The sequence below is a fragment of the Vulpes lagopus genome, chromosome 2, assembly GCF_018345385.1.
Source record: "Vulpes lagopus strain Blue_001 chromosome 2, ASM1834538v1, whole genome shotgun sequence".
Taxonomy (NCBI): Eukaryota; Metazoa; Chordata; class Mammalia; order Carnivora; family Canidae; genus Vulpes; species Vulpes lagopus.
This window is the reverse complement of record NC_054825.1, coordinates 118,201,894-118,229,478: the sequence shown is the minus strand read 5'-3', so window position 1 is coordinate 118,229,478 and position 27,585 is coordinate 118,201,894. Positions and strand designations below refer to the sequence as shown.

At 38.8% G+C, this 27,585-nt stretch overlaps 1 protein-coding gene across 1 annotated transcript; it reads right to left on the bottom strand.

The window, feature by feature from the left end:
* Positions 1-13,538: 13,538 nt before the first annotated feature.
* Positions 13,539-27,382, bottom strand: GJA1 (gap junction protein alpha 1). Its single transcript, XM_041744977.1, has 2 exons — positions 27,193-27,382; positions 13,539-16,460 (listed from the first exon to the last, which is right to left on the bottom strand). Exon 2 carries the CDS (start codon positions 16,442-16,444, stop codon positions 15,296-15,298), a length of 1,149 nt encoding a protein of 382 aa, XP_041600911.1. The 5' UTR covers positions 16,445-16,460; positions 27,193-27,382; the 3' UTR covers positions 13,539-15,295.
* Between the last annotated feature and the right edge of the window lie 203 nt (positions 27,383-27,585).

The window sequence follows — 27,585 nt, the reverse complement described above, 5'->3', positions numbered from 1 at the left end:
CTTTTATGAGGCTGTTATAACAAAATACTAGACACAGTTTTCAATAAAACAGATTTCATGGACCAGAACTGACTCTATTATATATAAATTATAATATGATATAAGAAGCATCACAAATCAATGAGAAACAGATGGAGAATGTAAAAAAATCCCATTACCCCAAAATTCAATGTCATAGAAAGGGTGGAAAGAGACAATTAGAGACACAACAAAAATGCAACATAGGGACTTTGGTCTCAGATGCAAAGAAATCAATTATAAATAGACATTTCTGGGGATCCCTGGGTGGCGCAGCGGTTTGGCGTCCGCCTTTGGCCCAGGGCGCGATCCTGGAGACCCGGGATCGAATCCCACATCGGGCTCCCGGTGCATAGAGCCTGCTTCTCCCTCTGCCTGTGTCTCTGCCTCTCTCTCTCTCTCTGTGACTATCATAAATAAATAAAAATTAAAAAAAAAAAAAAAGACATTTCTGGAGTTTCAGGTAAATCTGGATATGGACTTCATATTAGTTGATATTAAGGAATTATTATTAATTTTGTTACATGAGATAAAGACATAGTAATTATGTATTTTAAAAAGAAATGTCTTTCTCAGTTAGAGAAACATGCTAGATTATTTACAATGAAAGGACCAGATCTCTAGGATTTGTTTTAAAATAGTCAAGATTAGAGAACAAACAAAAGTGGGGAGGAAAGAAAGAGATAAGTACAAAATGGTCATTGGTGAAGTATGGGAATTCATTACATTATTCTTGCTACTTCCCTGTACTTTTGAAAATTTCTATAACACAAAATTATTTTAAAAAACACTGGAATCAGTTCTTCAAATAAAATCTCATATCATAATAGGAAAAAAGGGCAAAGTATTTTCCTGGAAAAAGAGAAAAGAGAGAGCTACAAAACCCTAGTTTTTCACCCTTTCCCAAGAGAGCCCCTGAAATGTCTCCATGGAACTTGGTTTTAAAACTGCTGCGTCTGATTCAACTACCAAAGCTAACAGCAGAGGCTCTCTCTGAGCACAATAGTTTCAGAGTTGACCATCCTACAACTAACCTGTTCCTAAGAGCACATAGGTACTCACCTCCCAGTACAACTACCTCCACCCACCTCCCCAGGTAGTGATCTTTGTATTCACACTGACATGACTGCTTTCTTTGTTTTTGATGTCTAAGAACTTGGTAAATATGTTCCTCATCTTTTGATTTATTGTCCACACAAGGACTAACCATAATTTTCATATTAATAAAGGACTAATATATTGGAAAGAAAATACTGTTCAGCAATTGGTCAACGATTCAGAAAAAAATTTAGTATATGCCTTAACATACATTCACCAAAATTTCAAAAACTATTAAGAGTCATGTAAAATAAAAGTAAAAGCATAAAATGAAGAGCTAAGATAAAAATCGTAGTTGAATATCAAATCTACATGAGACATAGGATTTTGTAATCTTGAAAGTCAAGATCAAAATTTTAGTATATGTGCTGCCACAGCAAGCACAAGATCAAAAGTTTGTACTATATGGAGTCTAAGAAATTTCATACATACCAATGTTTTAAAGTTTAAAATCACATAATAAGCTATAAAAAGCGCCACAGGGGGAAAGAAAAAAGACATATCATTGTTTTAAAGTTAAAATCATACTATAAGCTAGAAAAAAAATTCACACCAAAAAAAGGACAAGTGGTTTAAATTTTTACTATAAAAAGAGCTCTTAAAAAACACTAAGAACAAAAAGAAAGAGCAAATGGCAAGTGTCATAAACAGTCATTTCATATGGGAAAAATACCATAGGCATATCTATATAAATACAGATAGTATTATTAATGTCTCTATTAATTTAAAAATGTAAAATAAAATCAGAGTTTTATCTATTAAAACAGTAATAAAATGCATCAAATATAATTCTTGCTAGGTTCAAAAAAGCCTTTAAAACATTCAAGCCTTAGACTCTACTTTTTAATACATTTTTTTTAAAGATTTGTTTATTTATTTTAAAGAGAGAAAGAGCACACAAGCTGAGGGAAAGGTAGAAGAAGAGAGAGAAGGAGAGAGAATCTCAAGTGACTCCTTGATGAGCACCAAGCCCTTGAAACAGAGCTTGATCTCACAATGCTGACATAATTGATCTGAGCCAAAATCAAGAATCAGATGCTCAAACTAACTAAGCCACCCAGGTGCCCCAAAACCTTTGACTCTAATTCTTAAAACTAATCCTAAAGAAGCAAATCTTAAATTTTAAAAAGTGAGCAAGGTTGCTCATTAAACATTACTTATAATAGCGAAAAATTGAAAAAAAAATTAAACAATAGAAGATTAAGTAAATAACAGCTCAAATGCTCAATGACATTTGAAAAGATTGTTATGAAAAAACAATCTACCAAATGGGAGAAGATATTCACAAATGATATATTTGATAAGGGGTTAATATCCAAAATATATGAAGAACTTATACACATATAAACCAAATAATCCAATTAAAACATGGGCTGAATAGACATTTTTCCGAAGAAGACATACAGATGGCAAACAGATACATGGAAGGTGCTTGACATCACTAATCATCATGGATGTGCAAATCTAAATCACAATGAGATATCAGCTCATATTTGCTACCAAAGCTTGTGTTGGTAAGGATGTGGAGTAAAGGGAAGTCTCATGCACTATTGGTGGAAATGTCAATTGATGCAGCCACTGTGGAGAAGAGTATGGAGTTTAATTGTAAACAATTAAGAATAGAATACCATATGATCCAGTAATTCCACTACTGGGTACTTACCCAAAGAAAATGAAAACACTAATTCAGAAAGATATATGTATTCCTATGTTTTTGCAGCATTATTTAGAGTAGCTGAGTATTAGAAGCAACTCAAGCATCCAACGATAGATGAATGGATAAGGAAGTTTTATATATATAGAGAGAGAGAATGTTACTTAGCCATGAAGTAGAATAACATCTTGATATTTGTGACAATGGGAGGGACCTAGAGGGTATTATGTTAAGTGAAATAAATCAGAAAAGACAAATACCAAATAATTTCACTTATATGTAGAATCTAAAAAACAAAGCAAGAGAGTAAACAAACCAACAAAAACCAGAAACAGACCTATAAACAGAGAAACTATACTGATGGTTGCCAGATGAGGCAAGGGTGGGTGGAGGGATGGACAAAATGGGTGGAAGGGATTGGGAAATACAGGCTTCCAGTTATGGAATGAGGAAGTCATAGGCATAAAAGGCATAGACAGGGAATATAGTCAATGACAGTGTAGTAGCACTGAATGGTGACAGCGGTAGCTACACTTGTAGTGAGCCTAGCATAATGAATAGACTTGTTGAATCATTATGCTATACACTGAAATATGTATTCCAATAATAAAAAAATTAAAAATTAAAAGATTATGTTAAGTCAAAAATGCTTATATTTTATAGTTAAGTCTAAAGAAACTGGGGGCACCTGGGTGGTTCAGTTGTTTAAGCATCTGCCTTCAGCTCAGGTCATAATCTAGGGGTCCTGGGATGGAGCCCCATCTCTGGCTCCCTGCTCAGTGGGGAGTCTGCTTCTCCCTCTTCCTCTGTTCCTCTTCCACTCATGCTCTCTCTCACCCTCACTCTCTATCTCAAATAAATGAATAAAATATTTTTTAAAAATTTGAAGGATGTAGGTTTCCATATAAAAACTATCACTAATATTTTCAAAATAAAGGCAGACCTATTTATAGATTCAAAAATAATAAAACAAAATCTCTATATTGAGTCATTCTTTTCTTTGGATACTGAGATTGAGTTTTTTTTTTTCTTTTTTTTTTTCTTTTTTTTTTTTTTTTTGAGGTTTTTTTTTTTGAGTTTTTTTTTCTTATTTCCTGTTAAGTTTTACATTTCTTTCAAATTTTCTCCAATAAATTTTCATTGCTTTTATAATTTCATTAAATATTTTTGGGAAGGATATATGCTGTACTTAGAGTGCAAACAACTAGTGTTTATTAGGAAAAAATGACAAAGAAATTGGGCAATCTAAACTGTTCCTTGATCTTCATAGTGATACAGTATGCTGTAATGAAGCTTATCTTGTCCTTTAATTATAGATCTTTGTATCAAGCTGCTAACTAGGCAGAAAGTGAAAAAGAATTGCTGAGTGCACATGAAATAGAAATCTCTTTCAGAGCTCTTCAGCTTCCCTTCACCGAATTCTTAGAGATTATGAAAGATAAAGCCTCATATTATTCTAAATCAAAGACTTTTTATATCATAAGCCAAACATGACGTCAATCACATTAAGAACCATATGCAGATTATGGAGAATGGTGAAATAGTTGAGATATATCATTTTGGGGGGAAATGTCAGTTCAGCTGACATATCTTCTTTTAATTTTAAATACATGGGGCACCTGGGTGGCTAAGCAGCTCAGAGTCTGCCTTTAGGTCAGGTCATGATCCCAGGGTCCTGGGATTGAGTCCCTCACTGGCCTCCTACTCTGCAGGGAGCCTGCTTCTTCCTCTACCTCCCTCTGTTTCTCTCATTAATAAATGAATAAAAAATCTTTAAAAACATTTTAAATACATGGCTAGAATATGTGTATAAGAATTGTAGTATTCTTTGAGATAATAACATATTGGCAAAAAATTGAAATGCCCAATAACAGAAGAATAATTAAATATCATACAGTATATTCATTCTGTGGAATGTTATATAGCCATTAAAAATGAGATAGGTCTGGGGCACCTGGGTGGCTTAGTGTGTTAAGCATCAGACTCTTGATTTCAACTTATGATCTCAGGGCCATGAGATCAAGTCCCCCCTTGGGCTCTGTGCTCCATGCTCAGTGCAGAGTCTCCTTGAGATCTCTTTCCTCTCCATCTGCTCCTTCCCACACTCATGCTCTATAAATAAATACATAAATAAATAAAGTATTTTTAAAAAAGGTGGTAAATCCATATAGTTTGACATGAAAATTTACTAAAGAATAAATGATTCATAAGCAGTATATATATGTGAATAGTTTGGTAATTTTTAGGGGGTAGATAATAAGGAACCTTCCTTTTTTTATATATATTTCTCCTTCTGTTTGCATTTTTGTGATGAAATGGCATTGCTTTTATAACTACAGGAAAAGAAGAAGAAGAGGAAGAGGAAGAAGGAGGAGGGGCAGGGAGGAGGAGGAATCAACAGTAACTGTACCACCAGCAGCAGCCCAGCAAGGAAAAAAGGAAGGAAGAAGGAGGGAAGGAAAAAAGGAAAGAGAATTTGCAGCTGCAGCCACCAGATCCATTCTCTAGAGGTGGCCTTGATTATCCAGAGAGGGTTCTCACTCTAACATTATCTTAGTGAGATCACTGTAGGCCAGGGTATGGTTCTAAAATTTTGCAGCTTGAATGTCCATTTACCAAGAGCTAATCTATTTGTGAAAGGTGAGCCTAAAATTCTCTCCAAATATGAAGCAGTTATAAAAACTGGGAAACCACCTTGTACATTTATAATTGAAAATAGATACAAATATTGGACCAGAGCCTTATATTATCTGATGAGCCTAGTCCCCTCTACAAGGCCATTTGGGACAGCAGAGTAGTAAAAAGATGCAGATGTGGTTTCAGATCTTGACTGGGCCACTTAATACTATTGACTCCGGTCAAGTTACTGAACCTCAGTTTACTCATTTGTGAAGATACTAATAATGATCTCTCAGGTTTGCTGTGCAAAAAAGGGAGTATTGGTATACTGAGGAGGTAATTTAGTGAGCATAGAAAAAGAAGGAAGAGATTCGATGTGAATGGTTAGCTTCAACTTATGCATATTTCCCTAGTGGAGATATGTCTGGTGTAGAACTAGAGAGTCGTGTGTCCTACAACTGCACTCACAAGGTAACAGTCAGGAATTGTGAGGTGTTGCTGTTATTACTATGGCAGATGCTGGTGGTAACAGCAGAGAAAAAGACAGAAGAGGCTCCTCTTTTCATAATGAGTACAGTATATGCAGGAAGTCAAACACGGAATCATTAAGCCTATGTTGTTACAAGAAGAGAGCAAGGTGCCATAGGAGTGTAAAATGAGTATAAAAAGAGAAAGGTTCCAGGAGGAAGCAAGATTTCAGCTGAGAACTGAAGGATGAGTAGGAGTTGGCCATGTGAAAGGGGAAGAGGAATGAGATTTGGGCAGAAGGAACTGTCTGTGCAAGAACCACTGGTGGGAAGAAATTGAGAGCTTTGGAGGTATTGAGAAAAGTCTAGAACAGCTATGGCTCAGAGAGCTATGAACAGCAATGAGACAAGAGCCCAGGTCCAGCTGATGTAATGTCTGAGAGGCAACCGAAGGATTGCAGTCATTATTTCCATAAAGACAAAGGGAGCCAGTAAATATTGCTTAACTGGAAATCTATCCTTCCTTCCCTCTATTCTTTCTTTCTTTTTTTTATGTTAATATGCTCTAGACTTCTAGCCACTCTATATGATGGAACACATTCTGACTCATCCTTACAGGTTTATATGTATCAAATTCTCAGAGTTCTGAAGTTTACTTGCAATGTGTGCCTATCTACTACAGAACTGAACTGAATTTACTTAAAGTGCTTCTCACCTTGTTTTCTTTTCATATTTATACCGTTCTTATTTTCTAGTCCTTGTCTACATTTTTGAATATGGTGTAGGACCCTAAAGTTTGTTTCCCAGTGGCCTTGTGATACACGAATTGACATACCACTGTTTCATTTATTACAATTTCTACAGAAGTATTAAACACACACACAAAAGAAAAAGAAAACACAGAAGTAGTGTTTTGACACTCCGAATTTGACTGTACTGGATTTGTGTGTGTGTGTGTGTGTGTGTGTGTGTGTGTGTGTGTGTGTACTGGATTTTTTGCCCCAGCATCACCATCTTTCCCTTTGTTCATTTCCCTTGAAAGAAATTGTAACCATTAGTTACTGCTTTCCATTTATCAAGGACTTACGGAGTATCCCATATACTTTATTCATATCTCATTTAATCATCACAACAACCTTGCAGAAATGATTTTTTATTTTTGTTTATATCTGGAAGACTGAAGCTCAGTGGTTAAATATATCTTGTTCAAATTCACACAGTGAACAAATGGCAAACATTAACCTGAGTAGTTTGTTTCAGTTTACCTGTGCGTCTGCCAGCTTCAAAAATTCTGAGAACCAGAAATTTAAGTTAAATTTAAATTTTAAAAACAAGTATTTCTAGATAGACTCTCAAAAAATTCATGTTTGAAATTATGGGCACGGAAAAGTGTGAGAAGAAAAGTATTCTACTCTTCAAACCTCTGGCCTGCAAAAAACACATGCAAAATCTAATCATTGATGAAAAATACATGTTACTTGCTATAAATGGAAATGAATGGCAAAAATAAAAGTACACCATGTCCAAACCATCAATACAGCTTTACCCTGACATATGGTTGTATTTATGGTTTGGGGAGATACTAAAAATAACAAGAAAGGGCACCAGACTTGTTTTAGCACCATCTTTTGAAAATATGTAGTGTATAAGGATAAATACAAGACGAAATCTTATTTAATGCCGCAAGAATTTTTTTCAGACACTTTTTTTCTTCAAATTTCCAATTTCACTTATGTCATTTTTTCTTGACATATCACTTCCCCACACAGCGCACTTGTATTGATTATCTGGCGTTTGTGAACACTTTTCAAGAAGTAACAGAATTTATGTTCTACAAATATTGGAAATTCCCCAGAAGTCCTGGGATTTTTGGAAAATCTTAAGACATTCATGCTTCTAATTCTTGAAACCATTCATAGTCTTAATGTAATGTGGCTTTTAAAAACAGCGCCTGCATTTTAAAGGTCATCCTGAATTTAGCCACAAATTGAGAGGATTGTTAAAAATAGTCTTTAAATGAGAAACAAAATCCAGTCTAAATACCTGATCCAATCATTAGGTTATCTTTATCACTACAAACTACAGATCTTCCTTGACTTAGGAGGGGGTGAGCTCCCAATAAAACTCATTGAAGTTGTAATGATCATTAAGTCGAAAATGCATTTAGTACATCTAACCTAGGGCACACTATAGCTTAGACTACCTTACATGAGCTCAGAACACTTACATTAGCGACAGTTAGGCAAAATGTCTAACACAAAGCCTGTCTTATAATAAAGCATTAACTCTTTCATGTAATTTATCTAATACTGTACTGAAAGAATGACTGTACGGGTACAGAATGGTTGAATGTTTACCTTCCTGATCACATGGCTGTCTGGGAGGTGCAGCTCCCTGCCTCTGCCCAGTATCACAAGAGAGGATCTTACTACATATTGCTACGCCAAGAAAAGATCCAAATTCAAAATCTGAAGTACAGTTTCTAGTGGATATTATCACTTTTGCACCATCATAAAGTAAAAAAAAAAAATCCTGTGTCGAACCATCATAAATCGGAAATCATCTGTATGGGCTTTGCACTGTGTTAGACTGGTTTATGACAAATTGAAAGAGTGAAGTGTTTTTTTGTCTTAATGATTTATTTCCAAAGCTAAGGTGCTACTGTAAACCTATGGAAGCTGTAAATTCCTCTGTAAACTAGATAGCCACATTTTTTTTTTCTATCAGAGCTATTCTTTTTTGCCTCACGGTGTCAGTGTATTTTATGTGAACGGATTCCCACATTGAAATTTTCCTCTGGTTTGGTGTTAGTTGGAAATACGTTATAGCTTCTTTAGCTCTTTTTTCACTGACACCTAATAGCTAATTATCATGGAGAATCATCAGTTCAGAGGCAGAGCTTGGCTATAATGCTGACTAAAAATGACTGGTCAAATGCCAAGACACTCTAGTTCCCACATTTGCCACGTTTGGAGTTTGAGATAACCATCACCTACGGTTCTCATACTCTTTAATTATAAATGCGGCAAGTCCTCCAGACAAGTGAGAACCAGAGTAAAGATGAAAATCAAACGAATATTTTGATGGTTTTCAATGATAGTCTTTAATTACAGATGTTAAACATCTGCTAGATTATTCCAGAGTTACTATTGAAATGTTTAACTTGGCACTTGTTTGTTAAAAAATAAATATTTATGGGAGCAAGGAAAAGGTATATAGGACGAAAGGAAGTGTTTGGTACCACAAATTAATAAACAACTAACAATAATCTAACAACAAAACTATTTTACATGTGGATAAGAAATAGAAGGGAAGGAGTCTGATGGAAGCTTTATGTCATTTCATTCTTTTGGTCTTTAATTGCAGATTCATTGTGGAAAAAATTACACAACTGAAACTTGCTATGAGCAAAACCTGAAAGTCTATATAATATAAATATAAATATATTTATATAGAAAGCTATGACAAACCAGAAAACTCTGATAAAAGGTTAGACCAAAGAAACAAAGAATGTGAAAGTGGAGAAGAAATGTGATTTAAAGTTCTACATTGTAATCCCCTCAATCACAATCTTATTCATTGTATCTGCTGTCATTTTTTTGTTTTTAAAATTATGAGTTACAAAATTATAAATTATGATATATATATATATCTTAAGTATATGGAAAATAATATAACAGGCAAATCTCTGCTATAGTTTTAACTTACATTGAATTATAGATGGCAGGATGCTGAATATAATTACGTTTAATTTTCAAATTATTTTGATCTCACTGAAATTTGAAACTCTTGAATGCAAAGTGGTTCCTCCCAGATATTTTTAAATTATCCACCCCAAAATATCATTGACAAGCTTGGCCACCATATGGAGTTTTCTCAGAACAAATGTTGTCTTTAACTAATTCTCCTGTTGTTCTATCTTTGAATAAATCTTTATATAGTGAGTAGCTTGGATGATTAGAAATTAATAAGGTAGAGCACTATAAGGGCCAATGTAATTCCAGTTGCTCTGAGTTGAGGAAAACTTGAGCTAGAGCCACGATGACATCAAAGTCTTCAAGGGCAATGACCAATTCAACTTTGGGACTCTGGCTGGGGTTGAGGCTTCAACCTGTTTTAATGAACCTCAATATTTTCCCCTTTATTCCCCGGAGTTGTTTGAGTTAACCTCAATTTTGGTCATTTTCATAGAGTTTAGGCTTAAGGTTAGTTTACATTTTAAGTAAAGAAGCTTTTCTAAATTAATTGTGTTGAGAATTAATAAATATGCCTGAAAATATGAAATATAAACTCCAACCCAAGTTTTTCAAAGCAGAAGAAAGTCTTACACTTTTCTACACTTACTTTTAAAATAAACTTCCTGGTTTCTGTTACCATAGCAACTAAAAACTATCTTGACATCTGTACTAATTCCGATTAAGTTTTGTAAAGAGTAACTGACTGACAAGAGATTCCAGAACAAATACTCGACTAGGCTCTAGTTCCATGTTGCACAGAGGCAGATGGCTCATTGCATTAAATAAGACTTGGGCCCAGGCTTTGCTTTCAGAGTGGGTGCCTCTTGAGACAGTTTTTTTATTTATACAGGAAAAGTGTGTGGGCATTGAAATGACTCTACACGTCATAGACCAAATAAGCATTTGTTTGAAAGAAACATCCGGCCACCAGAAGAAATAATCTGACTTGAAATTTCAACACTTTTGAAGACCAGGCAACGAATGCAAAAGTTTTCCTCCAAATTAGCTTTCTTCTTTACATGATACTCTTTATTATTGTTGAAGCACTGTCTCTGTGGTGTTTGTTCCATGCCTGCTCTTGAGTTCTGAAAATTGCCAGCTGCGAATTCTGACATGCCAAGGGCTCAGCTATATTTGCCCAACCAAGAAAAGGTAAAAACAGAATCTCTGAGCCAGTAAAGATTATAAACATGTTTCTACACTGTTGGTGTACTGTTTATAAAAAGAACTCACTTTAAGACTTTAATAAGCCCCCAAACTTCATTATTTTGCTCTCCTCCAAGTACAAAGCACAGATGTTTTGGCATGTTGGAATCTGAAGTTTGGAATTTTTAGGAGAGGCAGTGTGTGGGCAGAAAACTAGCATCCTGGGCAGGTTGAGGTTCAGCAATTTTCTCAAAATAAGGTAAAAGAGCCCATGGCCTGAAAACTTAATAAAGATTCACAGGGGCTAGGGTGTTAATGCACTGAACCAAATAAAGACGCTGAACTTCTTCCCAATATTTGAAGACATTAGATGATTATACCACTTTTAAAAACAGGCAGCATTGGGATCCCTGGGTGGTGCAGGGGTTTAGCGCCTGCCTTTGGCCCAGGGCGCGATCCTGGAGACCCGGGATCGAATTCCACGTCGGGCTCCCGGTGTATGGAGCCTGCTTCTCTCTCTGCCTCTCTCTCTCTCTTTCTATGTGACTATCATAAATAAATAAAAATTAAAATATAAATAAATAAAAGAAAATAAAACTGACCAAAAAATAAAAAAATAAAATAAAAACAGGCAGCATAGACTTGTGTATAAAATTCTGAAGTAAAACAATGGTAACATAAAATATATGATTATCTAACAAGATTGGAGATTTCACATAAAAGCAGAGACTTTGTTTAAAGTAAGTTTCCTAGTGTTTATAGAATAAGAAATACTGTTGCAAGACTATGAAAAGTACCTTGAGTTTCTCCTCCTAATTTCTATTCTAACATGACCGTCCTCTCCCCCATTTCAACTCAATATTAAACTTCTTTTTCCCAGCAGACTCTAGAACTGTCCTGCTCAATATGATACCCACTAGCACATGTGGCTATTTAATTAAAAATTGAAATTCATTTCTTTGGATTCACTAGCCACATTTCAAGTGCTCAATATATGCATGTGGTTAGGCTATGGTAGTGGAGAATAAAACATTTCCACCATCACAGAAAGTTCTACTACTTCTAGAAGATTCAAGATTTTCTGATTTTTTTAAAGATGAATTTTTTTGCAAAAAAAAAGAAAAAAAATGAGCATCTTAATATTTGTGGAGTAAAATAACATTGTTTTCTCATAATTTTTAAACAGAACTCAATTTAATTTTTAGCTGTGGAAGGCAGGCAGCCAGTTAAGCAAAATGAAGAATGGAACATCTTTTTTAAACTTCTGGAGGGGTTCACTTCATAAGCTTCCTTGGGTGGGAATTGTGGGGCTATTCTAAAAATTGCCACTCCTTAACACACTACCTGATATATGGTTGGTGACTGACTTTTAACAGTGATTTCCTCTGGGAATTAGAATTTCTCCCACATAGGTATACATTTACAAAACTATAATATGCCTAATTATTTTTAATAAATTGTGAAAATTTCAAAGTTGGGAAATATTTAGAGCAAACTATTTCTGAAAGATGTAACTTGCCCTCCCACCTCCACACACCTATATTGGAAACCTATTTCATACCTCCACTATGCTACTCCACCACTCAGTGGCCTAATCATTTGTGCATCCATATCCTGTGAACCCTACATGTGTAGTATGCAGAAACATACGTATTCAAAGAAAATCGCTGTTTTCTCTCTTCCCCAGAGTAAATGCAAACACGTATGCAGAGAAAACTTGCCTCTCCCATTGGTTTCTCAGCCAGCCAAATGATGATACCTAAAGAAATGTTGACATTACCAACAAAAAGAAAGAAGAAAGAAAGAAAGAAAGAAAGAAAGAAAGAAAGAAAGAAAGAAAGAAAGAAAGAAGAAAGAAAAGAAAGAAAGAAAGAAAAAGAAAGAAAGAAAGAAAGAAAGAAAGAAAGAAAGAAAGAAAGAAAGAAAGAAAGAAAGAAAGAAAGAAAGTTGACATTACCAATCCTAATTGGGAAACTGGCGATTTGATAATCCTTTGATTTTAGGCAGATCTCTTAACTGTTGCTCATAAAAAAGCAAAGAAACTGAACTAGATTATTTCTAAACTAGTAATCTTATGCTCTAGTAATTGTGGTGTGTATGTAGAGGACTCTTAAAAATTATACTCTTAAAGTGTGACTTAGAAATATACTTAATATATTTTATGCTAAAATTATAGCAATATTATACATTGCCCAAAACTGTTCTGCTCCCTCTGAAGGATTCAGTTGTGGGGGTGGGTGGGAAGAGAGTGTTAGGAATTCCTAAAACCTATTTTCTGTATTTGCACAATGTCTTGGAATAACAGACTCATGGATCTATTTCAATCTTTTGTCACAGAGCATAACCATACTTATACTAACTTTGTTCTTAGTCTTTTATCTCCAGGAGGCTTCACAGGTTTAAAATGTCATCAGCTATATCTTTTTATGCTTACTTCTGTCATGTAAGACCTGCTGAATTACTTAACCTTACCTTAAGCTTTATCACACATCTCATTAATCTTATATTCCAAATTCAACACTTGGGTATTTATCTTCTTCTCAGTTGAACAAATACCCCAAAACATTATCAATATAGCACTAAGCCAAAAAAAAATATATATATATATATATATATATATATATATATATATATTATATATGGCACTAAGCCTAGCTAATGGCTGTTATTTTTAAAGACTCCTGAAACTTGTGAGTCTTACTTGCCTAAATCATCATAACCAATGGAAATGTCTTTGTTAATCATGAATAGATGTAATACAAGTTAAAAAAAAAATCACACAGGATATAGAGGCTATCCTTATACTAAATTAAAACTTTATTGAATAAAGAACACTCTCCAGAACACATGATCTGATGGACTAGGTCTACATTACATGCAATGAAGCTGAACATGACAGTAGTTTAACATGGAATGTCAAACAAATTAGTATTTTTCATTGTACAAAACTGTTTATGTAGCTGACATGCAAGAAGAAAAGTATGATACTCTGCATTTTTACTAATCATCTCTGATGAGTTTTAAAAAGGCATTTGAAGAAACTGGTAGATTTCTTTAGGGTACATTTCAAATAAATTAGTTACATGTGTACTACTGAAACCTCTTTCAACCTCTCTTGCATTCCAAATAAAATCTTAGTGCAAACATCAAAGTTGCTGGTCATTCCAAAAGACAATCTAACTCATAACAGAATACAAGTTCTGAATTAATGTGTATTAAGTAGGACAAAACCAAGAATACCAGTTACTGCAAAATTCATTTAGGCACACTTAAAAGCCCACTCTAAGCATTTCTTCTAAGTGTCTCACATTAATTACTAAAGCCTGTTTACAGTACTAAAATTCTATCATTCAAGCATCCATGATTACATTTTAGAAAAAGAAAATCATCCATTTCAGCAATAGCATTACTGCTATATTCTAAAAAAGAGAAAAAAAGGAAAAAATCATAATTAACAAAACCAGTATCCACAATAGGATACATGGGAAAAAAACACTTAGGGAAAGAAAAAAAAAAGTGTGCTTTACTTGCACAGCAGGAATTATATAATGTAAACACCATATTGGCCCACACCACAAAATCCATGAGAAAGGCTCAAATTTGAACACTATGTGTGCATTATTTTCAAATCTGTGTTTGTGAGTTTATACTGCTCTGCTTGTACCAATACATGACAAATAAAACACACTCTTCCACACACATACACATAGAAGTGATTGTTAAATATTGAGCATGGCTTGATTCCCTGACTCTAATTCAAAAAATGTTAAGTGATATCCCCACGGTTTAAAAATCTTTACAGAAACCATTAAATGAATGTGAACAGTAGTTGAGGAATGATGAAAAAGTGATGGCATTAATAGGATGCAAGTAGATGTTAAAAAAAAAATAATGTACATATGACTGGCTGAGATTTGAAAATGCATGGAAAGTCTTTTCCACAGAAGTGGGCCCTATCTGAACTTTTAACTGATACCAAGAATAGAAAATACAGTATCACAAGTCCACAGACACCTGGAGGGTCCCACCTAGGACGCTTACCTTCAAAGTGCAAATTTTAACAATGGAATGTTTTTTAGCAGGGACATAAGGACAATCCTCCAACTTCTTCTTGATAAAAGGAAACAAGATGTCCAGGAAGTATTTCTTTCTTCCTGGCCAAAGTTATCTCAGTTTCATGGTAAAACAAAAAAGTACTTAACCAAATATATCACCCACTCTTTCACATATACAGCACTATTCTTAGGGGGTGTGGGGGGGAGAAAAAGCCCTTACCTATGTATCACCTAATGCAACTTATATTTAGAACTAAAGTTCTTTGAATAAACTACATTAAATACCAACTTGTACCTCCCGGTTCCCCTCCCTCTCCACCCGCCTATCCCAAACACCCCCAATGAACCCAGGTATTCTAATGTCTTTGTGTTTTCTAAGCCTCACGATGAAGGCTGTTGAGTACCACCTCCACTGAAACAAAATGAACGCCTAAGGTGCGCTTTCTACAGCACCTTTTCTCTTCTCCACACTGAGTGGAATCAATGCTCTCAAGCCTGGATCTAGATCTCCAGGTCATCAGGCCGAGGTCGGCTGCTGGCACGGCTGCTGGCTCTGCTGGAAGGCCGCTGGTCCACAATGGCTAGTGGCTGCAGTTCGTGCCCAGCGGCTAGTTTTTTAGAATTCTGGTTGTCATCAGGGAAATCAAAAGGCTGTGCATGGGAGTTGGAGATGGTGCTTCCTGCCTGGCCCATTCGATTTTGTTCTGCACTGTAGTTAGCCCAGTTTTGCTCACTTGCTTGTTTGTTGTAATTGCGGCAAGAAGAATTATTTCTGTCTCCAGTAACCAGCTTGTACCCAGGAGGAGACATGGGGGAGAGGGGAGCCGTGGGTGAGGAGCAGCCATTGAAATATGCATATTTCGGAGATCCACAGTCTTTGGAGGGGCTCAGTGGGCCAGTGGTAGCATGGTAAGGATCGCTCTTGCCTTTCACGCGATCCTTAACACCCTTGAAGAAGACATAGAAGAGTTCGATGATGTTCAAGGCAAGAGACACCAAGGACACGACCAGCATGAAGATGATGAAGATGGTTTTCTCCGTGGGGCGAGAGAGGAAGCAGTCTACCTGATGAGGGCAGGGTTCTCTTTTGCAAGTGTAAACGGCACTCAAGCTGAATCCATAGATGTACCACTGGATCAGCAAGAAGGCCACCTCGAAAACAGACTTGAACAGGATGCTGATGATGTAGGTTCGCAGCAGGCCCCCTCGCATTTTCACCTTGCCGTGCTCTTCAATTCCATATTTGAACTTCTTTATTTCAATCTGCTTCAAGTGCATGTCCACGTTGGCACCATCGGTTTGGGCAACTTTGAGCTCCTCCTCTTTCTTGTTCAGTTTCTCTTCCTTGCGCATCACGTAGAACACATGAGCCAGGTACAAGAGTGTGGGGACAGACACAAATATGATCTGCAGGACCCAGAAGCGTACATGAGAGATTGGGAAGGATTTGTCATAGCAGACATTTTCACAACCAGGCTGTTGAGTGTTACAACGAAAGGCAGACTGCTCATCACCCCAGGCCGACTCAACCGCTGTCCCCAGTAGCAGAATTCGGAAAATGAAAAGGACAGACAGCCACACCTTCCCTCCAGCGGTGGAATAGGCTTGAACCTTGTCAAGGAGTTTGCCTAAGGCACTCCAGTCACCCATGTTGCCGGGGCACCACCTGAAAAGAAACGAAAGACTACTAAATGATCACAGACTGTAAAGTATGAGTTAAAATGTATAGTTGTCTCCAGTTGAGAGTCAAAATAAGATAAAAGGTCTCCTATCTTTCTAGCACTCTTCCAAATTAAAAAAAAAAAGTTCAAACTCTTCCTGTCCCATTTCCCCCTGCAAACAAGTCTCACAATTTTCTTGAGATATGGTAAATCTTAGAAGCAATAGAGCCGATGTCCCCAGTAAATGGCAATCTTAACTTGCAAAGGACAGGTTAACTTGCTCAACCACTGCCCCATCATGTGACTCGAAAAACTGTCTATGCTAAGTGCCTCTGCTTATTTTATCCGTCTGATAAATGAGGGCAATTCTTGCCGGGTAGGCCTGTGTCTGGATGCATGCCTAAGCAAAATGCTGAAAGGACAGTTTTCAAAACGTACAGGTGTTTAAGAACTGAAGTAAGAACGCCCCTGAACACACACACACACACACACAACCTTGTTTCCAAACCTCCATCCTATTATATAGAATTTTATCCCTAATTGTACTCTGAACTGTTTCACCTTGCTCGTTCAAGTGTAATTAGTGCATATTTTATAATAGGGTCATTTATACTTCTGTTTCTTCTTAAGCAGTGACTTAGGTGGTTCAGAAGTCTGTCTTCTGCCCAGAGAAAAATATGTTGTACTAAAATACGCCATTTTGACACGATGTGTCATTATGTGCAGGAAACTACTTTCAAAAAAGCAAAGACTAAATGCACGTCACATTTTTTTTTTTCGTCACATTTTTTTAAGATTTATTTTATTTTGGAGAGAGAAAGAGAGAGAGTGCACGAGCAAATAAGCATGAGTGGGGGTGGAGCAGACTCCCTCCTGAGTGCAGAGCAGAGCCCCACATGGGGGCTCGATCTCAAGACCCATGAGATCATGATGGGAGCCAGAGCGAGCCAGAGACCTGACCTATTGAGCCACCCAGGTGCTCCTGCACATCACATTTCAACTAAAGGTTCAATTTGTCTCAATACTAATTATAGCCTAAGAAATTTTTTAAAATTACCATCTTAAAGTGTCATCTCTAGCAAATATGATTGGTTTTCATCTTTAAATTACTATATACCTTCAAGTTCCCTTATCAGGCTTTGCACCCTCATCCTATACACTAGATTTAACTTTCTATCAATACCTAGATATCTTAAGCCTAGGACTTCCCCATTGCTGGGAGTATGAAATGGACTCAATTCTGTGGAGATGACATAGATCTCAAAAGTTATTTGGCTAATTTAATTTATACTTCTAATTGCCAATAGTTCATTTAACTGATGAAAGTTGAGCTCTTAAAGGTATAGGAAATATTCAGCTACCAGTAGAGCTACAAGACTAATGATCCCAAGACTAAGGATTTCCAATGCACCACACACTGGTTTTAAAATTATAGTGAAGCTGGATTAAGGCCAGAAGTGTTTTCATGCTTTGATACAATCTTAACAAGGGCTGAGAGCTGGGAAGAAATGAGTGACATTACATGTGACAGGCATAGAGAATATAGTTTAATTTTCAGCAGAGTTGTAAGCAGAGAGTAAAAAAAAGGATGAAGTGGTCAAAGATTACTCAATAATCAAAAACAAGCAAAGCAAAGACTTTCCAGGAGCTTAGTAACGAATTTCAGATAGTACAAGTGAAAGTAGGATTACATAGGCTTCCTGGAAATACATTCATTATCTGAATATAAAAGTTTCTCATCTGGTATTGAATTACGAGCCACCTTCTTGTAGAAAGTAAATGAAATCCAAGGCAGTCTCCTCCCCCCAACATGCAACATTATGTTGCCGTTTAATGCCTCCATCTCCGGGATACAGAGGCCAGAAAAAATGAAATGGAAACCTGGCCTACGATTTCCTGGATGGAACAAAGAAGAGATGCTGATCCATAAAGTGAAACTATGTACCAGCTATCTACATTAGCAGTTGATGGGTATCTTTGATGGCAACCCAAAGACTGGTGCCAAAGAATGCTGAGGAAAGAGTGGGAGGTGGGTGGGCAGTTCCAGAAATAATGCTTTTCCAATGGTCATAAAAAAGGGAGCTTCCCTTCTACTTTGGGAAGGGCCATTTTAGATTCTGGAGTGACAGGTTAGACAGTGAAACTGATGTATGAAGAGAGCAGTCAAAAAAGAACAAAGGGAAAAAAGAACAAAGGCTTATTAGGTTGACAAAGAGTTAAAGAGTCAAGCAAAGTCTCAAAGTGATAGGGAGTAATTTAGCTTTGATGGACAGTTTGATGGTGAGAGAACATAAAAGAAAAAAACCTACAATTTAGCAGAAAATACTACCCTGGGAATGTAGAAGTACAGTCCATGAGGGTCAAACAAACATAGCAGAATTTTTGGAGCCATATCAGTAGATAGTTTCTATGTGATGATGTGTAAATTGGCCTTAATTCTGTTTGCAGAGAATTACAAAATTTTGCCAGTGTCATCTGCTTTTGCTCAATACTCCAATTGCCAGGAGGGAAGAGAGAACCACAAAAACAATCAACTATAAAATGATAAACTGTCTGCATACATCTCATCATATTCACTCAATGATCGAGCTCAAGGCAAACCTAACATGTTTAGATGTATTATTGGGCAGACTAAGAAGAAGTCATCTTGGTCAGTGTTTCATCATTATTCAAGGTTCAACGTCAAAATATGATTATGTAGATGCTTGTGGCAATTAATTACTAAACCTCGGTACATTCTATGGAAGAAAAAAAAAACAACCTGACTTTTATGTAGATTCCCCAAAACACCCCACAGCGCCACCATATGTGAATTGGGTCACTGGGCAGTTCACTGGGTAGTAGTTCTTTATTAATATACCAGCAACTTAATTGCAAAGTTGTCTTTTCTTTAAGCACCCGCACAGTTGTCATTTGCATTAATGAGTTCTACCCTTTCATCTGAATGAGATGAATTATCCAATTGGACACCTAGGATCCTATACCCTGTCATTACCACTATCACGGAGACATCAGATTATGTTTAATGTGATGGTTTATAACGCTTGTGATTTTCAAGGAGAGGTAACAAAAATAGTTACCTTTTCTGGTAGTTGTTCCCTTTGTTGTGAGTCAAAAGTTCTATTAACTAGTTGACCACCTCCCCATTAGTATTTTCATTTTTCGAAATCTTAGTCAAAAAATTAATGTCTTTTTATAATTTACAGAATCCCCGCCGTTGACTTACAGACTGTATACCTCATTCATATTCACCAGCATAAGACAGGTATATTTCTTATGTGATACATGAGAAAAGCACAGCAGTGGAGTACACATCATGCATATTCATGCCTTCACCTCTAGGTTCCCAAGTTGGAACTTTATAGGTAGAATAAGGTCCTGGCTAAGGAGTTATGCAAAGTTCTCATTAGAAGCAAATGCTTGACAGCAGCTGGATCATCCTCCTGTGTCTTCTGTGTACCACATTAGGTCACATTTTCCATTGCCCTCCATGGCCCTCTAGACTGGAAGCCAAAAACCACAGGCATGACCTATCGGGGCCCCTCTGGACCCTCTGTGATGGTTCCTGGGCTGCCCTGCAATCATTTGGTAGCATTTGTTAAAAACACACATTGTTGGCACTCACCAGTCTGACTGAATCTGATTCTTGGGGGCAGGGGTGCTGGGAAATTAATTTGTCTTTTTTTTTCTGTTTTTTTAAATAAATGTACCCAGGTGATCCTGAAGTTTCAGGCCAGGAGGCAAGCAATGGTTCCTTGACATTTCCGGTGCTCTGTTATTCAAAATATTTAGGATTGGGGAAATGTCAGAAGAGCAAAAAGGGACAGAGAGTACCTAAGAAGGCTGAAAGGGTAAAGCAGAGGCTGTCTGGGCACCTGGGAACTAAGCTCACCCTTCCCTGCACCACCTTGTGTCATCCTACTTTCATCTGATGTTCCCCAAGAGCACAGGAATTCAAACACTTTATTTAGGATGAAAATAAAGCTTTAGTTTTAAATTACTTTTGACTGTCCCTTTTGCCAGAGCAAATCACCGTGCCAAAGCTGTAGTCCAGTCGTTCCATGTCATTAGTGTACTAATAATTGTCAGGAAAACTAGAACACATTTTAATTTCAGTTTTAAAGGATTTCCCAAGTGACAGCTGTAATGAGCTTAGAGTAGGGACTTAAATAATGGTAGATAGGATTGCTAAAAACATAAGTGAGACTTGACACCTATCACCTTTTAATGATTGAAAGTAAGCACTCAGAGAAGATGAAGGAAAAATAAAGTTATGAGGGCTAAAAATACGTAAGAAAATGACTATATAAGGGATCCCTGGGTGGCGCAGCGGTTTAGCGCCTGCCTTTGGCCCAGGGCGCGATCCTGGAGACCCGGGATCGAATCCCACGTCGGGCTCCCAGTGCATGGAGCCTGCTTCTCCCTCTGCCTGTGTCTCTGCCTCTCTCTCTCTCTCTCTGTGACTATCATAAATAAATTTAAAAAAAAAGAAAAAGAAAATGACTATATAAGTTCCTCAGAAAAATCATTAAACAGATCTATTTGGGAGGTTAGAGGGCAATGCCGTGTGCGTGTGTTTAATACACTAAAACCAAAAAAACTTTAAGCCCCTGAGCCAAAAATGGAAACCCTCCTCATGTTTTTCTTTAGCTTTTATAAGAACTCCTGTCCCTTGCAGTAAATGTCTTTGAGTGGGCTCAGTCATGACCGTTCCTCTACGGTTACAACAGCCAGATGTTCTTTGGTAATATTCATCTCCACACATAATTAACATAACCCACATTCATACTGTCAGCAAATACTATAGGCTTTATCTTCCCCAAAAACCCAGACGGGCCGAATCTCACCACCACCCATGCTCTTAGCCTGATCTCAGCCATCATCACCTCCTCGGGTTTCAGGTCACCAGCCTAGTCACCCTGCTTGCCAAACTATTCTCCTCCAACAGCCAATCTTGAAAACTAACAAGTTGATCCGCCTTGCTCAGCTCTGCTCTGTCCACGCAGTTCACGTCCTCACCCCTGTGGGTCTCCACTCCGGTCTCACTTCATCAACCAGCCCTCCAGGTCCTGTCACTTCCTATTCCCTTGGTCTTGATGGTCTTTAATTTATCTGTTTGTTATTGGTCCCCCTCCGTGACAAGGACTTATTTCTATCTGCTCTCCTCAACTAGAATGTGAGCTCCACTAGGGCGTTTCCTACTGTCCACTGCTGTCTCCGCAGTGGAGTCAGAGGTACTAAATAAATATCCATTAAATGAATTAAAGGAGGCCTGTAAAAACAAAACAAAACGAAAAAAGACACCAGGTTTCATTCGCCAGTGTTGTTTACCACCTCTTTGGGGTTCTCTTATATATACCCCACACTTCTGAAGTTTCAAATTAATTAAAAATGGAACTTTTGCAGCAATAAATAAATAAATAAATAAAGGTACTGTTATTTAAATAAATAAAGGTTGAAATTTTCAAGTGATAACTGCTGAAACTGAGAACTGTTGAAACGACATGCTTCAAATAATTCCTGAGCAGGCAAGAAGAACTGATGTAGGAAAAAAAGGCTCCTTAACAAAGAGCTTCTTGAATTTATTACATGACATCATAGTAATTTGGGATTCTTGCAGCACTGCGTCAGGTATCATAGATGTTTACTCCGTCTCACTATTATGCTGTGACAGGTTAAGATCTTAAAACAACAACAAACTTGTGCTGTCACCCCCCAATTCTGCAGTATTCTCACTCTGTCCTACGTGACGTCATCGTTGCCAAGAATAAGTAACACCACAGTGTCTTGCAACAGAAGAAACAGCCTGTTTAAACCTGTTTTTTATTTCAAGAGTGACAAATGTGGAGGTAGGCCTAGGGCTCTGAAGGGGAAGAGCAACGCTGATAGCAACCCTGGGTGATGGAACCTCTGGGTGTAGCCGACTCTGCAGGCAGTTTAATGATCTGAATTGGGGACCAGGGCAAATATTCCCAGTTCATCAAATAACAAACACACTACCTTTGCTTCCTTATACCTGGACGGTAAGACTAACTCTGTGGTGTATCAAACCCCTTCCATTTAAACGTCTATTCTATTTACAATTCTGCCTCATGGCTCCCCGGTTATCCTTAGATTCCTCTGGAAAGAATGATGCCATTTTACCTCCTTAGGTATAGGATGCGATGCGTGGCATAGAACGGCCTGTTTGTTTGTTTCCAGGGGTGGGAGGGGTTGGGAGCCGAACCTTTCTTTCCTTGCTTCTTACCCCTGTCCATCACAGAGTTAACCTACCTCAACCTCCACAGAACAGTGATATGAGATGGAGGGTAAGGTGAGGGACTTCAAGGACAGTACGATGCCTACCAAATAAAGACAACACCCCCCATCCCCAGTTCAGCAGCTACCACTCAACATCCCACTCCCCGCAAGAAGTGGCTCATGGCCACTTCAGGGGTGCTAGAAGAAATGCCCTAAGCCAGAAGCTGCAGGCAAGGAGCTGTGTTCTTCTATTGTGATCTGATGGACTTAAAAAAACATAATCCAGGGATCCCTGGGTGGCACAGTGGTTTAGCGCCTGCCTTTGGCCCAGGGCGTGATCCTGGAGACCTGGAATCGAATCCCACGTCGGGCTCCGGGTGCATGGAGCCTGCTTCTCCCTCTGCCTATGTCTCTGCCTCTCTCTCTCTTTCTCTCTCTGTGTGACTATCATAAATAAATAAAAATTAAAAAAAAAAACATAATCTGTCAGTTCTTGGTGTTCTCCCACTCACCTCCAAACAGACTATTTTCATGAACAGCCTGGTTATTTTGTCATCATGTAAACATACCATTAGAGTACCCATAAGTGCACGGATTAAGAACAGTCAATTTTCGGGGCGCCTGGTGGCTCAGTGGTTGAGCATCTGTCCTTGGTTCAGGTCGTGATCCCGGGGTCTTTGGATCAAGTCCTGCATCGGGCTCCCCGCAGGGAGCCTGCTTCTCCCTCTGCCTCTCTCTGCGTGTCTCTCATGAATAAGTAAATAAATAATCTCTAAAAAAGAAAAGAACAGTCTATTTTCTTCAGTGAGCACTTGAGTAAGATAACAGGTGCTCGAAGCTCTTATAAGAGCTTAATAAAGTTTAGCTATTATTCTTTAAAAGATCTTTAGATACAGATATAGCTTATTTATTTTCTTATCTTGTAATATTTTCTTTAGCAAAACAGCACTAGGAAATGATTAACATTTTCCTAATGGTGATCAAAATTAGTTTTCAAGATGCTCTTGTAATAAGTACAATGACGCTATTTTAGCAGGTCCATACAGACCTGTGAGAAGAATGTACCCTTTATCAGTTGATAAGGAGAAAAAAACCATGAAGACTGTCTGCCTGTCTTTGTTTCTATTTGAAGGCATCTTCCCCAAATCATCAAGAGTCATATCCTATAGAACGTATCTGGCTCACAGAAATTGCTAAAAACAAAACAGACAAACAAAAAAAACCCACCACTCCATTTCTGTAGTATTCTGAAGGTTAAGCATTCCATAAAACATATTTTCTAGAAATTAAAAAGCTAGGGAAACTTGGAGATGAAGATTATGGGAAATCTATCTAAGGATAAAGCCATTGATACACATATCTCACCAGGCTTTATGTTTTCACTTTGGAAAAAAACAATATGTACACACATAGTTAAATGGTGAATTTAGACAGGCAAAGCGAAGAATTTAGGTAGTTATCCCAAAGATCAAAAAATATATATAATTAATTAACCACCCATGAAGGAGAAACTTGGGATTTTTTTTTTTTAAACTTGACTTAACCATATTGCATACTGACTTTAATGAAAAATACTAGATAACTACTTTTCCCTGGTGAAAAGACACCAGAGCTGAACTGGTGTCTGTGGATAAGCTTCAACAATCTATTTAAACAACCAAGAATCTTGGAGGGAAGTCAGCACAACAGGAAAGGTGGAGTAGAAGGTATTAATCACTGGTGACTCTCCTATCATTCCCTTCCCTCCGGTATCATATATAAAGGGCTCTTCGGCTTCATACCAAGCTACACCTCTGGATATTATAAAAGAAAGGAAAGAATGCACTGTATCATGAGTTTCCATCCTTCTCTATGCAGGAATTGGAAACATCTAAGTAAGAAAACAACTCTGAATATCTGAAAACACACCCTTTCAGATGCTTGCTACTGAGTTTCTTTGAAATCTTGTTTCCCAGAGAGGGTCAGCAAGGTAGGAATCAACACAGGAAAGGGTTGAGAAACCCCACCACTACCGGGGCAGCTGTGGCCATAAGCTCTACAAGGCATCAGAAAAATGTGGAACCTGTTTGAACAGTGAAGAAAGGAGCACAACACTACCACTGTCATTTTTCCATGCAAAGGACAGCTCTACGCTGACTGTGGGAAGAGCGAAGCACCACACACACACACACACACACAAACACACTGCCAGGACAGAACCGATTCCTGGCCACCGGTATCCTCTTCAGGCCATCTGGGCCTACCTAGAAAAATTAATTAGCCTTCCCCAGAGGCATTTGCTACCTAACCAGTTTATTTCACTCCTTGAGATGGGCGTTAATTTGAGCTCTCTGCATCACTACAGGCTTTTATTTCCAAAAATCCTTGTACACAAGTGAAAAGTAGGCTTCCTTAAGAAACCCCCATCTACTGCCCACATTGCAAAAGGGGCCCTTTGTGATCAAATGTGCCCAATTTTCAGAGGCTGAGAGTAAACCCATCTTTTCACTACTGACTTGGTTGGAGGAACAGAACTCAGACCCCAATCTCCTTTCCCCAGGAGGTACACACAAAGCTCTCCTCTTCCCACCCCCACCCTGCACTCCTAAAGAGAAACACAGGGTGAGGATGAGTAGGAGGCCGGTCCAGGGGAGATTATGAAAACCTTCATCAGAGACGCTTAGTAAACTCCTGCATGCGTATGAGGATGGAGTGGGCAACCCGCTGCTCGGAACTGCGACGTCTGAGTTTCCGAATCCTGCTAAGGATTGGCCTCTGGACACGTCATTAGCCCTTTCCTCATTGCATTAGGGGCCACCTCCCCACCCTCATTCTTGGGAAGTTTCGAGAACTTCCAAGAGTTACAAGTGCAAACATAAGCACGGTAATTCCCAAGGTCCTCGGATTGCCTTACCCATGTTTACACAGTGGGATTCAACACGTTTAAGAGGAGGGGAAGGAAAAAAAAAAAAGGAGGGAGGAAGACAGGCAAATTAGATTGACACGTTTAATTAAATTAATTGCTGGCTGCGGGCTGGACCCCTCGGCGCCCCGCTCCTCTCCCCCTCCCCTGCTTGGGAGGGGCCGCAGCCCTGCGCTCCGTCCGACTGGCCTGGATTTGGGGGGGGCCACCCTGCAAACCTCGACAGCCCCCGGGGTGGGGGTGGGGGCCCCGCCGGATGCGGAGACGCCCCGCTGCACCCCCTCCCCTCTCCGCTGCACCAGCTTTCATTTTTCATCTGCTTTTCAGGCTTCGCCCGTGCAAATACTTCCAACTGTAGGGTCGCACCCAAGAATCTAAGCTAATCACTTGGGCCCGGGACCCTGGCGGGCGCGATGATGCACGGCTGCATTCCTGGCTCGCGGAGGGTGTGCGGCCCCGGCCCGCCCGAGGCCCTTCCAGCGCCCGAAGCCTGTGCGGGAGCAGCTCTGCGCGGCCGCCGCCTCCGGGCAGCCCGCCGGCAGGCGCCGCCCGCTCGGCCGCGGGTCCCGGGGGCGCAGGAGCGCGGGAGCCCGGCTTCCCTGCGGCGCCCGCTTCCCGGAGCTCAGTCTCGGCTCCCAGGAGCTCCGGGCTCAGGCAGACCGGGTGGGGATGCGCCCCCGGGCAGTCACTTTTGTTCTCAACGTCTCTTCCACCCCGTCTGAGGCTCTGTGCACTACCACCACCCACCACCCACCACCCACCACCCACCACCCATCCAAGGGGTTCCCTCTGCTGAGCTGCCAACGTGGTCCAGGAAAAAAGGTGGCCCTCCTGAGGGTCTCCTTTTTAAAAAACAACAATAACAACAACAACAACAAAAACACAAAGTGATAGTAACTGTTGCTTTTAAAAAAAAAAACCTCACTATTACAACTCGGATTCTCACATCTTTTTGTCCGCTGGGGTAAATCCCAGGAAGGGACCACGTGGAAGTCAAGCAACCGCAAAGTCTTTTTAACAAAGCACTTTGTTAACAAGTCGGCTTCGCCCGGCTACAGAACAGCAACCAAGATTTACATATGAAAAGCACAAAGTGTCGAAAATCTAGAGTAAGCAGGCTGAGCAAATTTGCACTTTGATTTCTGCGATTGTTGTCAGTCAAATCCCCAACCCAGGCCCCAAACACCACCACCACCATCCCCACCACCACCACCACCGCCGCCACCGCCACCCGTTACAAAACACCTAGACTATTACCGATTACCAAAAAAAGTAAAATTACACTCTAACACGAAGAGCCAAACACCCAGCAAACTAGTGCTTCATTCTAAAGGTCTGAACCTTATTTTACCTGTTGCATTACTGCTAGAAAACTTTTCAGCCGTCAAGAAAATAAATACCAAACGTTCAATTTTAAATCTAAAAACTACAGAACACATTTTCAAGCTCATCCTCCCACTTACAGTATCATATCAAAGCTACATTTAGCACATTTTCAAACTTTAGAAAACTTTTACTTGTAGAAAAAGAAACGAATAGGTAAAGTTTTTTTTGTTTGTTTGTTTGGTTTGGTTTTTTTTTTTTTTTTAACTTACTCTTTCTCTTAAAAGAAGTAGGCACGCCAAGTGATTGAACTCCTTGGAGGATGAAGTAAAATGAAAAAGCAAGTTCAGGCACTCAGACCTGTCTATTTAAAGTTTAAAAGTCTGCTGCTGTTTGGTACTTTCTTCACTCCTTCCCCTAATGAAAGAAAAGTGCTGATACCTCGTAAAAGCTTTTTTCTAATTGGAGCACAGAGCTTTTAAAAGTTTCAAGCCACTGACTCAACGAGGAGGAGGGGCTGAAGAAGGGGAGGGGCAGAGGAAAGGCGGGGAGGAGAGTGGAGCCCAGGCCGGTGAACGTGGAAGGGGGGGCGGGGGGAGACCCAGAGGAAGAGCCAGGTTGAGATCAAGCTGTAGTTTAAATTTGCTGACGAGTAAAATGGAATA

Bases quoted from the DNA above. Each gene is read 5' to 3' on its own strand.
- GJA1 (XM_041744977.1), bottom strand. From the start codon at position 16,444: ATGGGTGACTGGAGTGCCTTAGGCAAACTCCTTGACAAGGTTCAAGCC.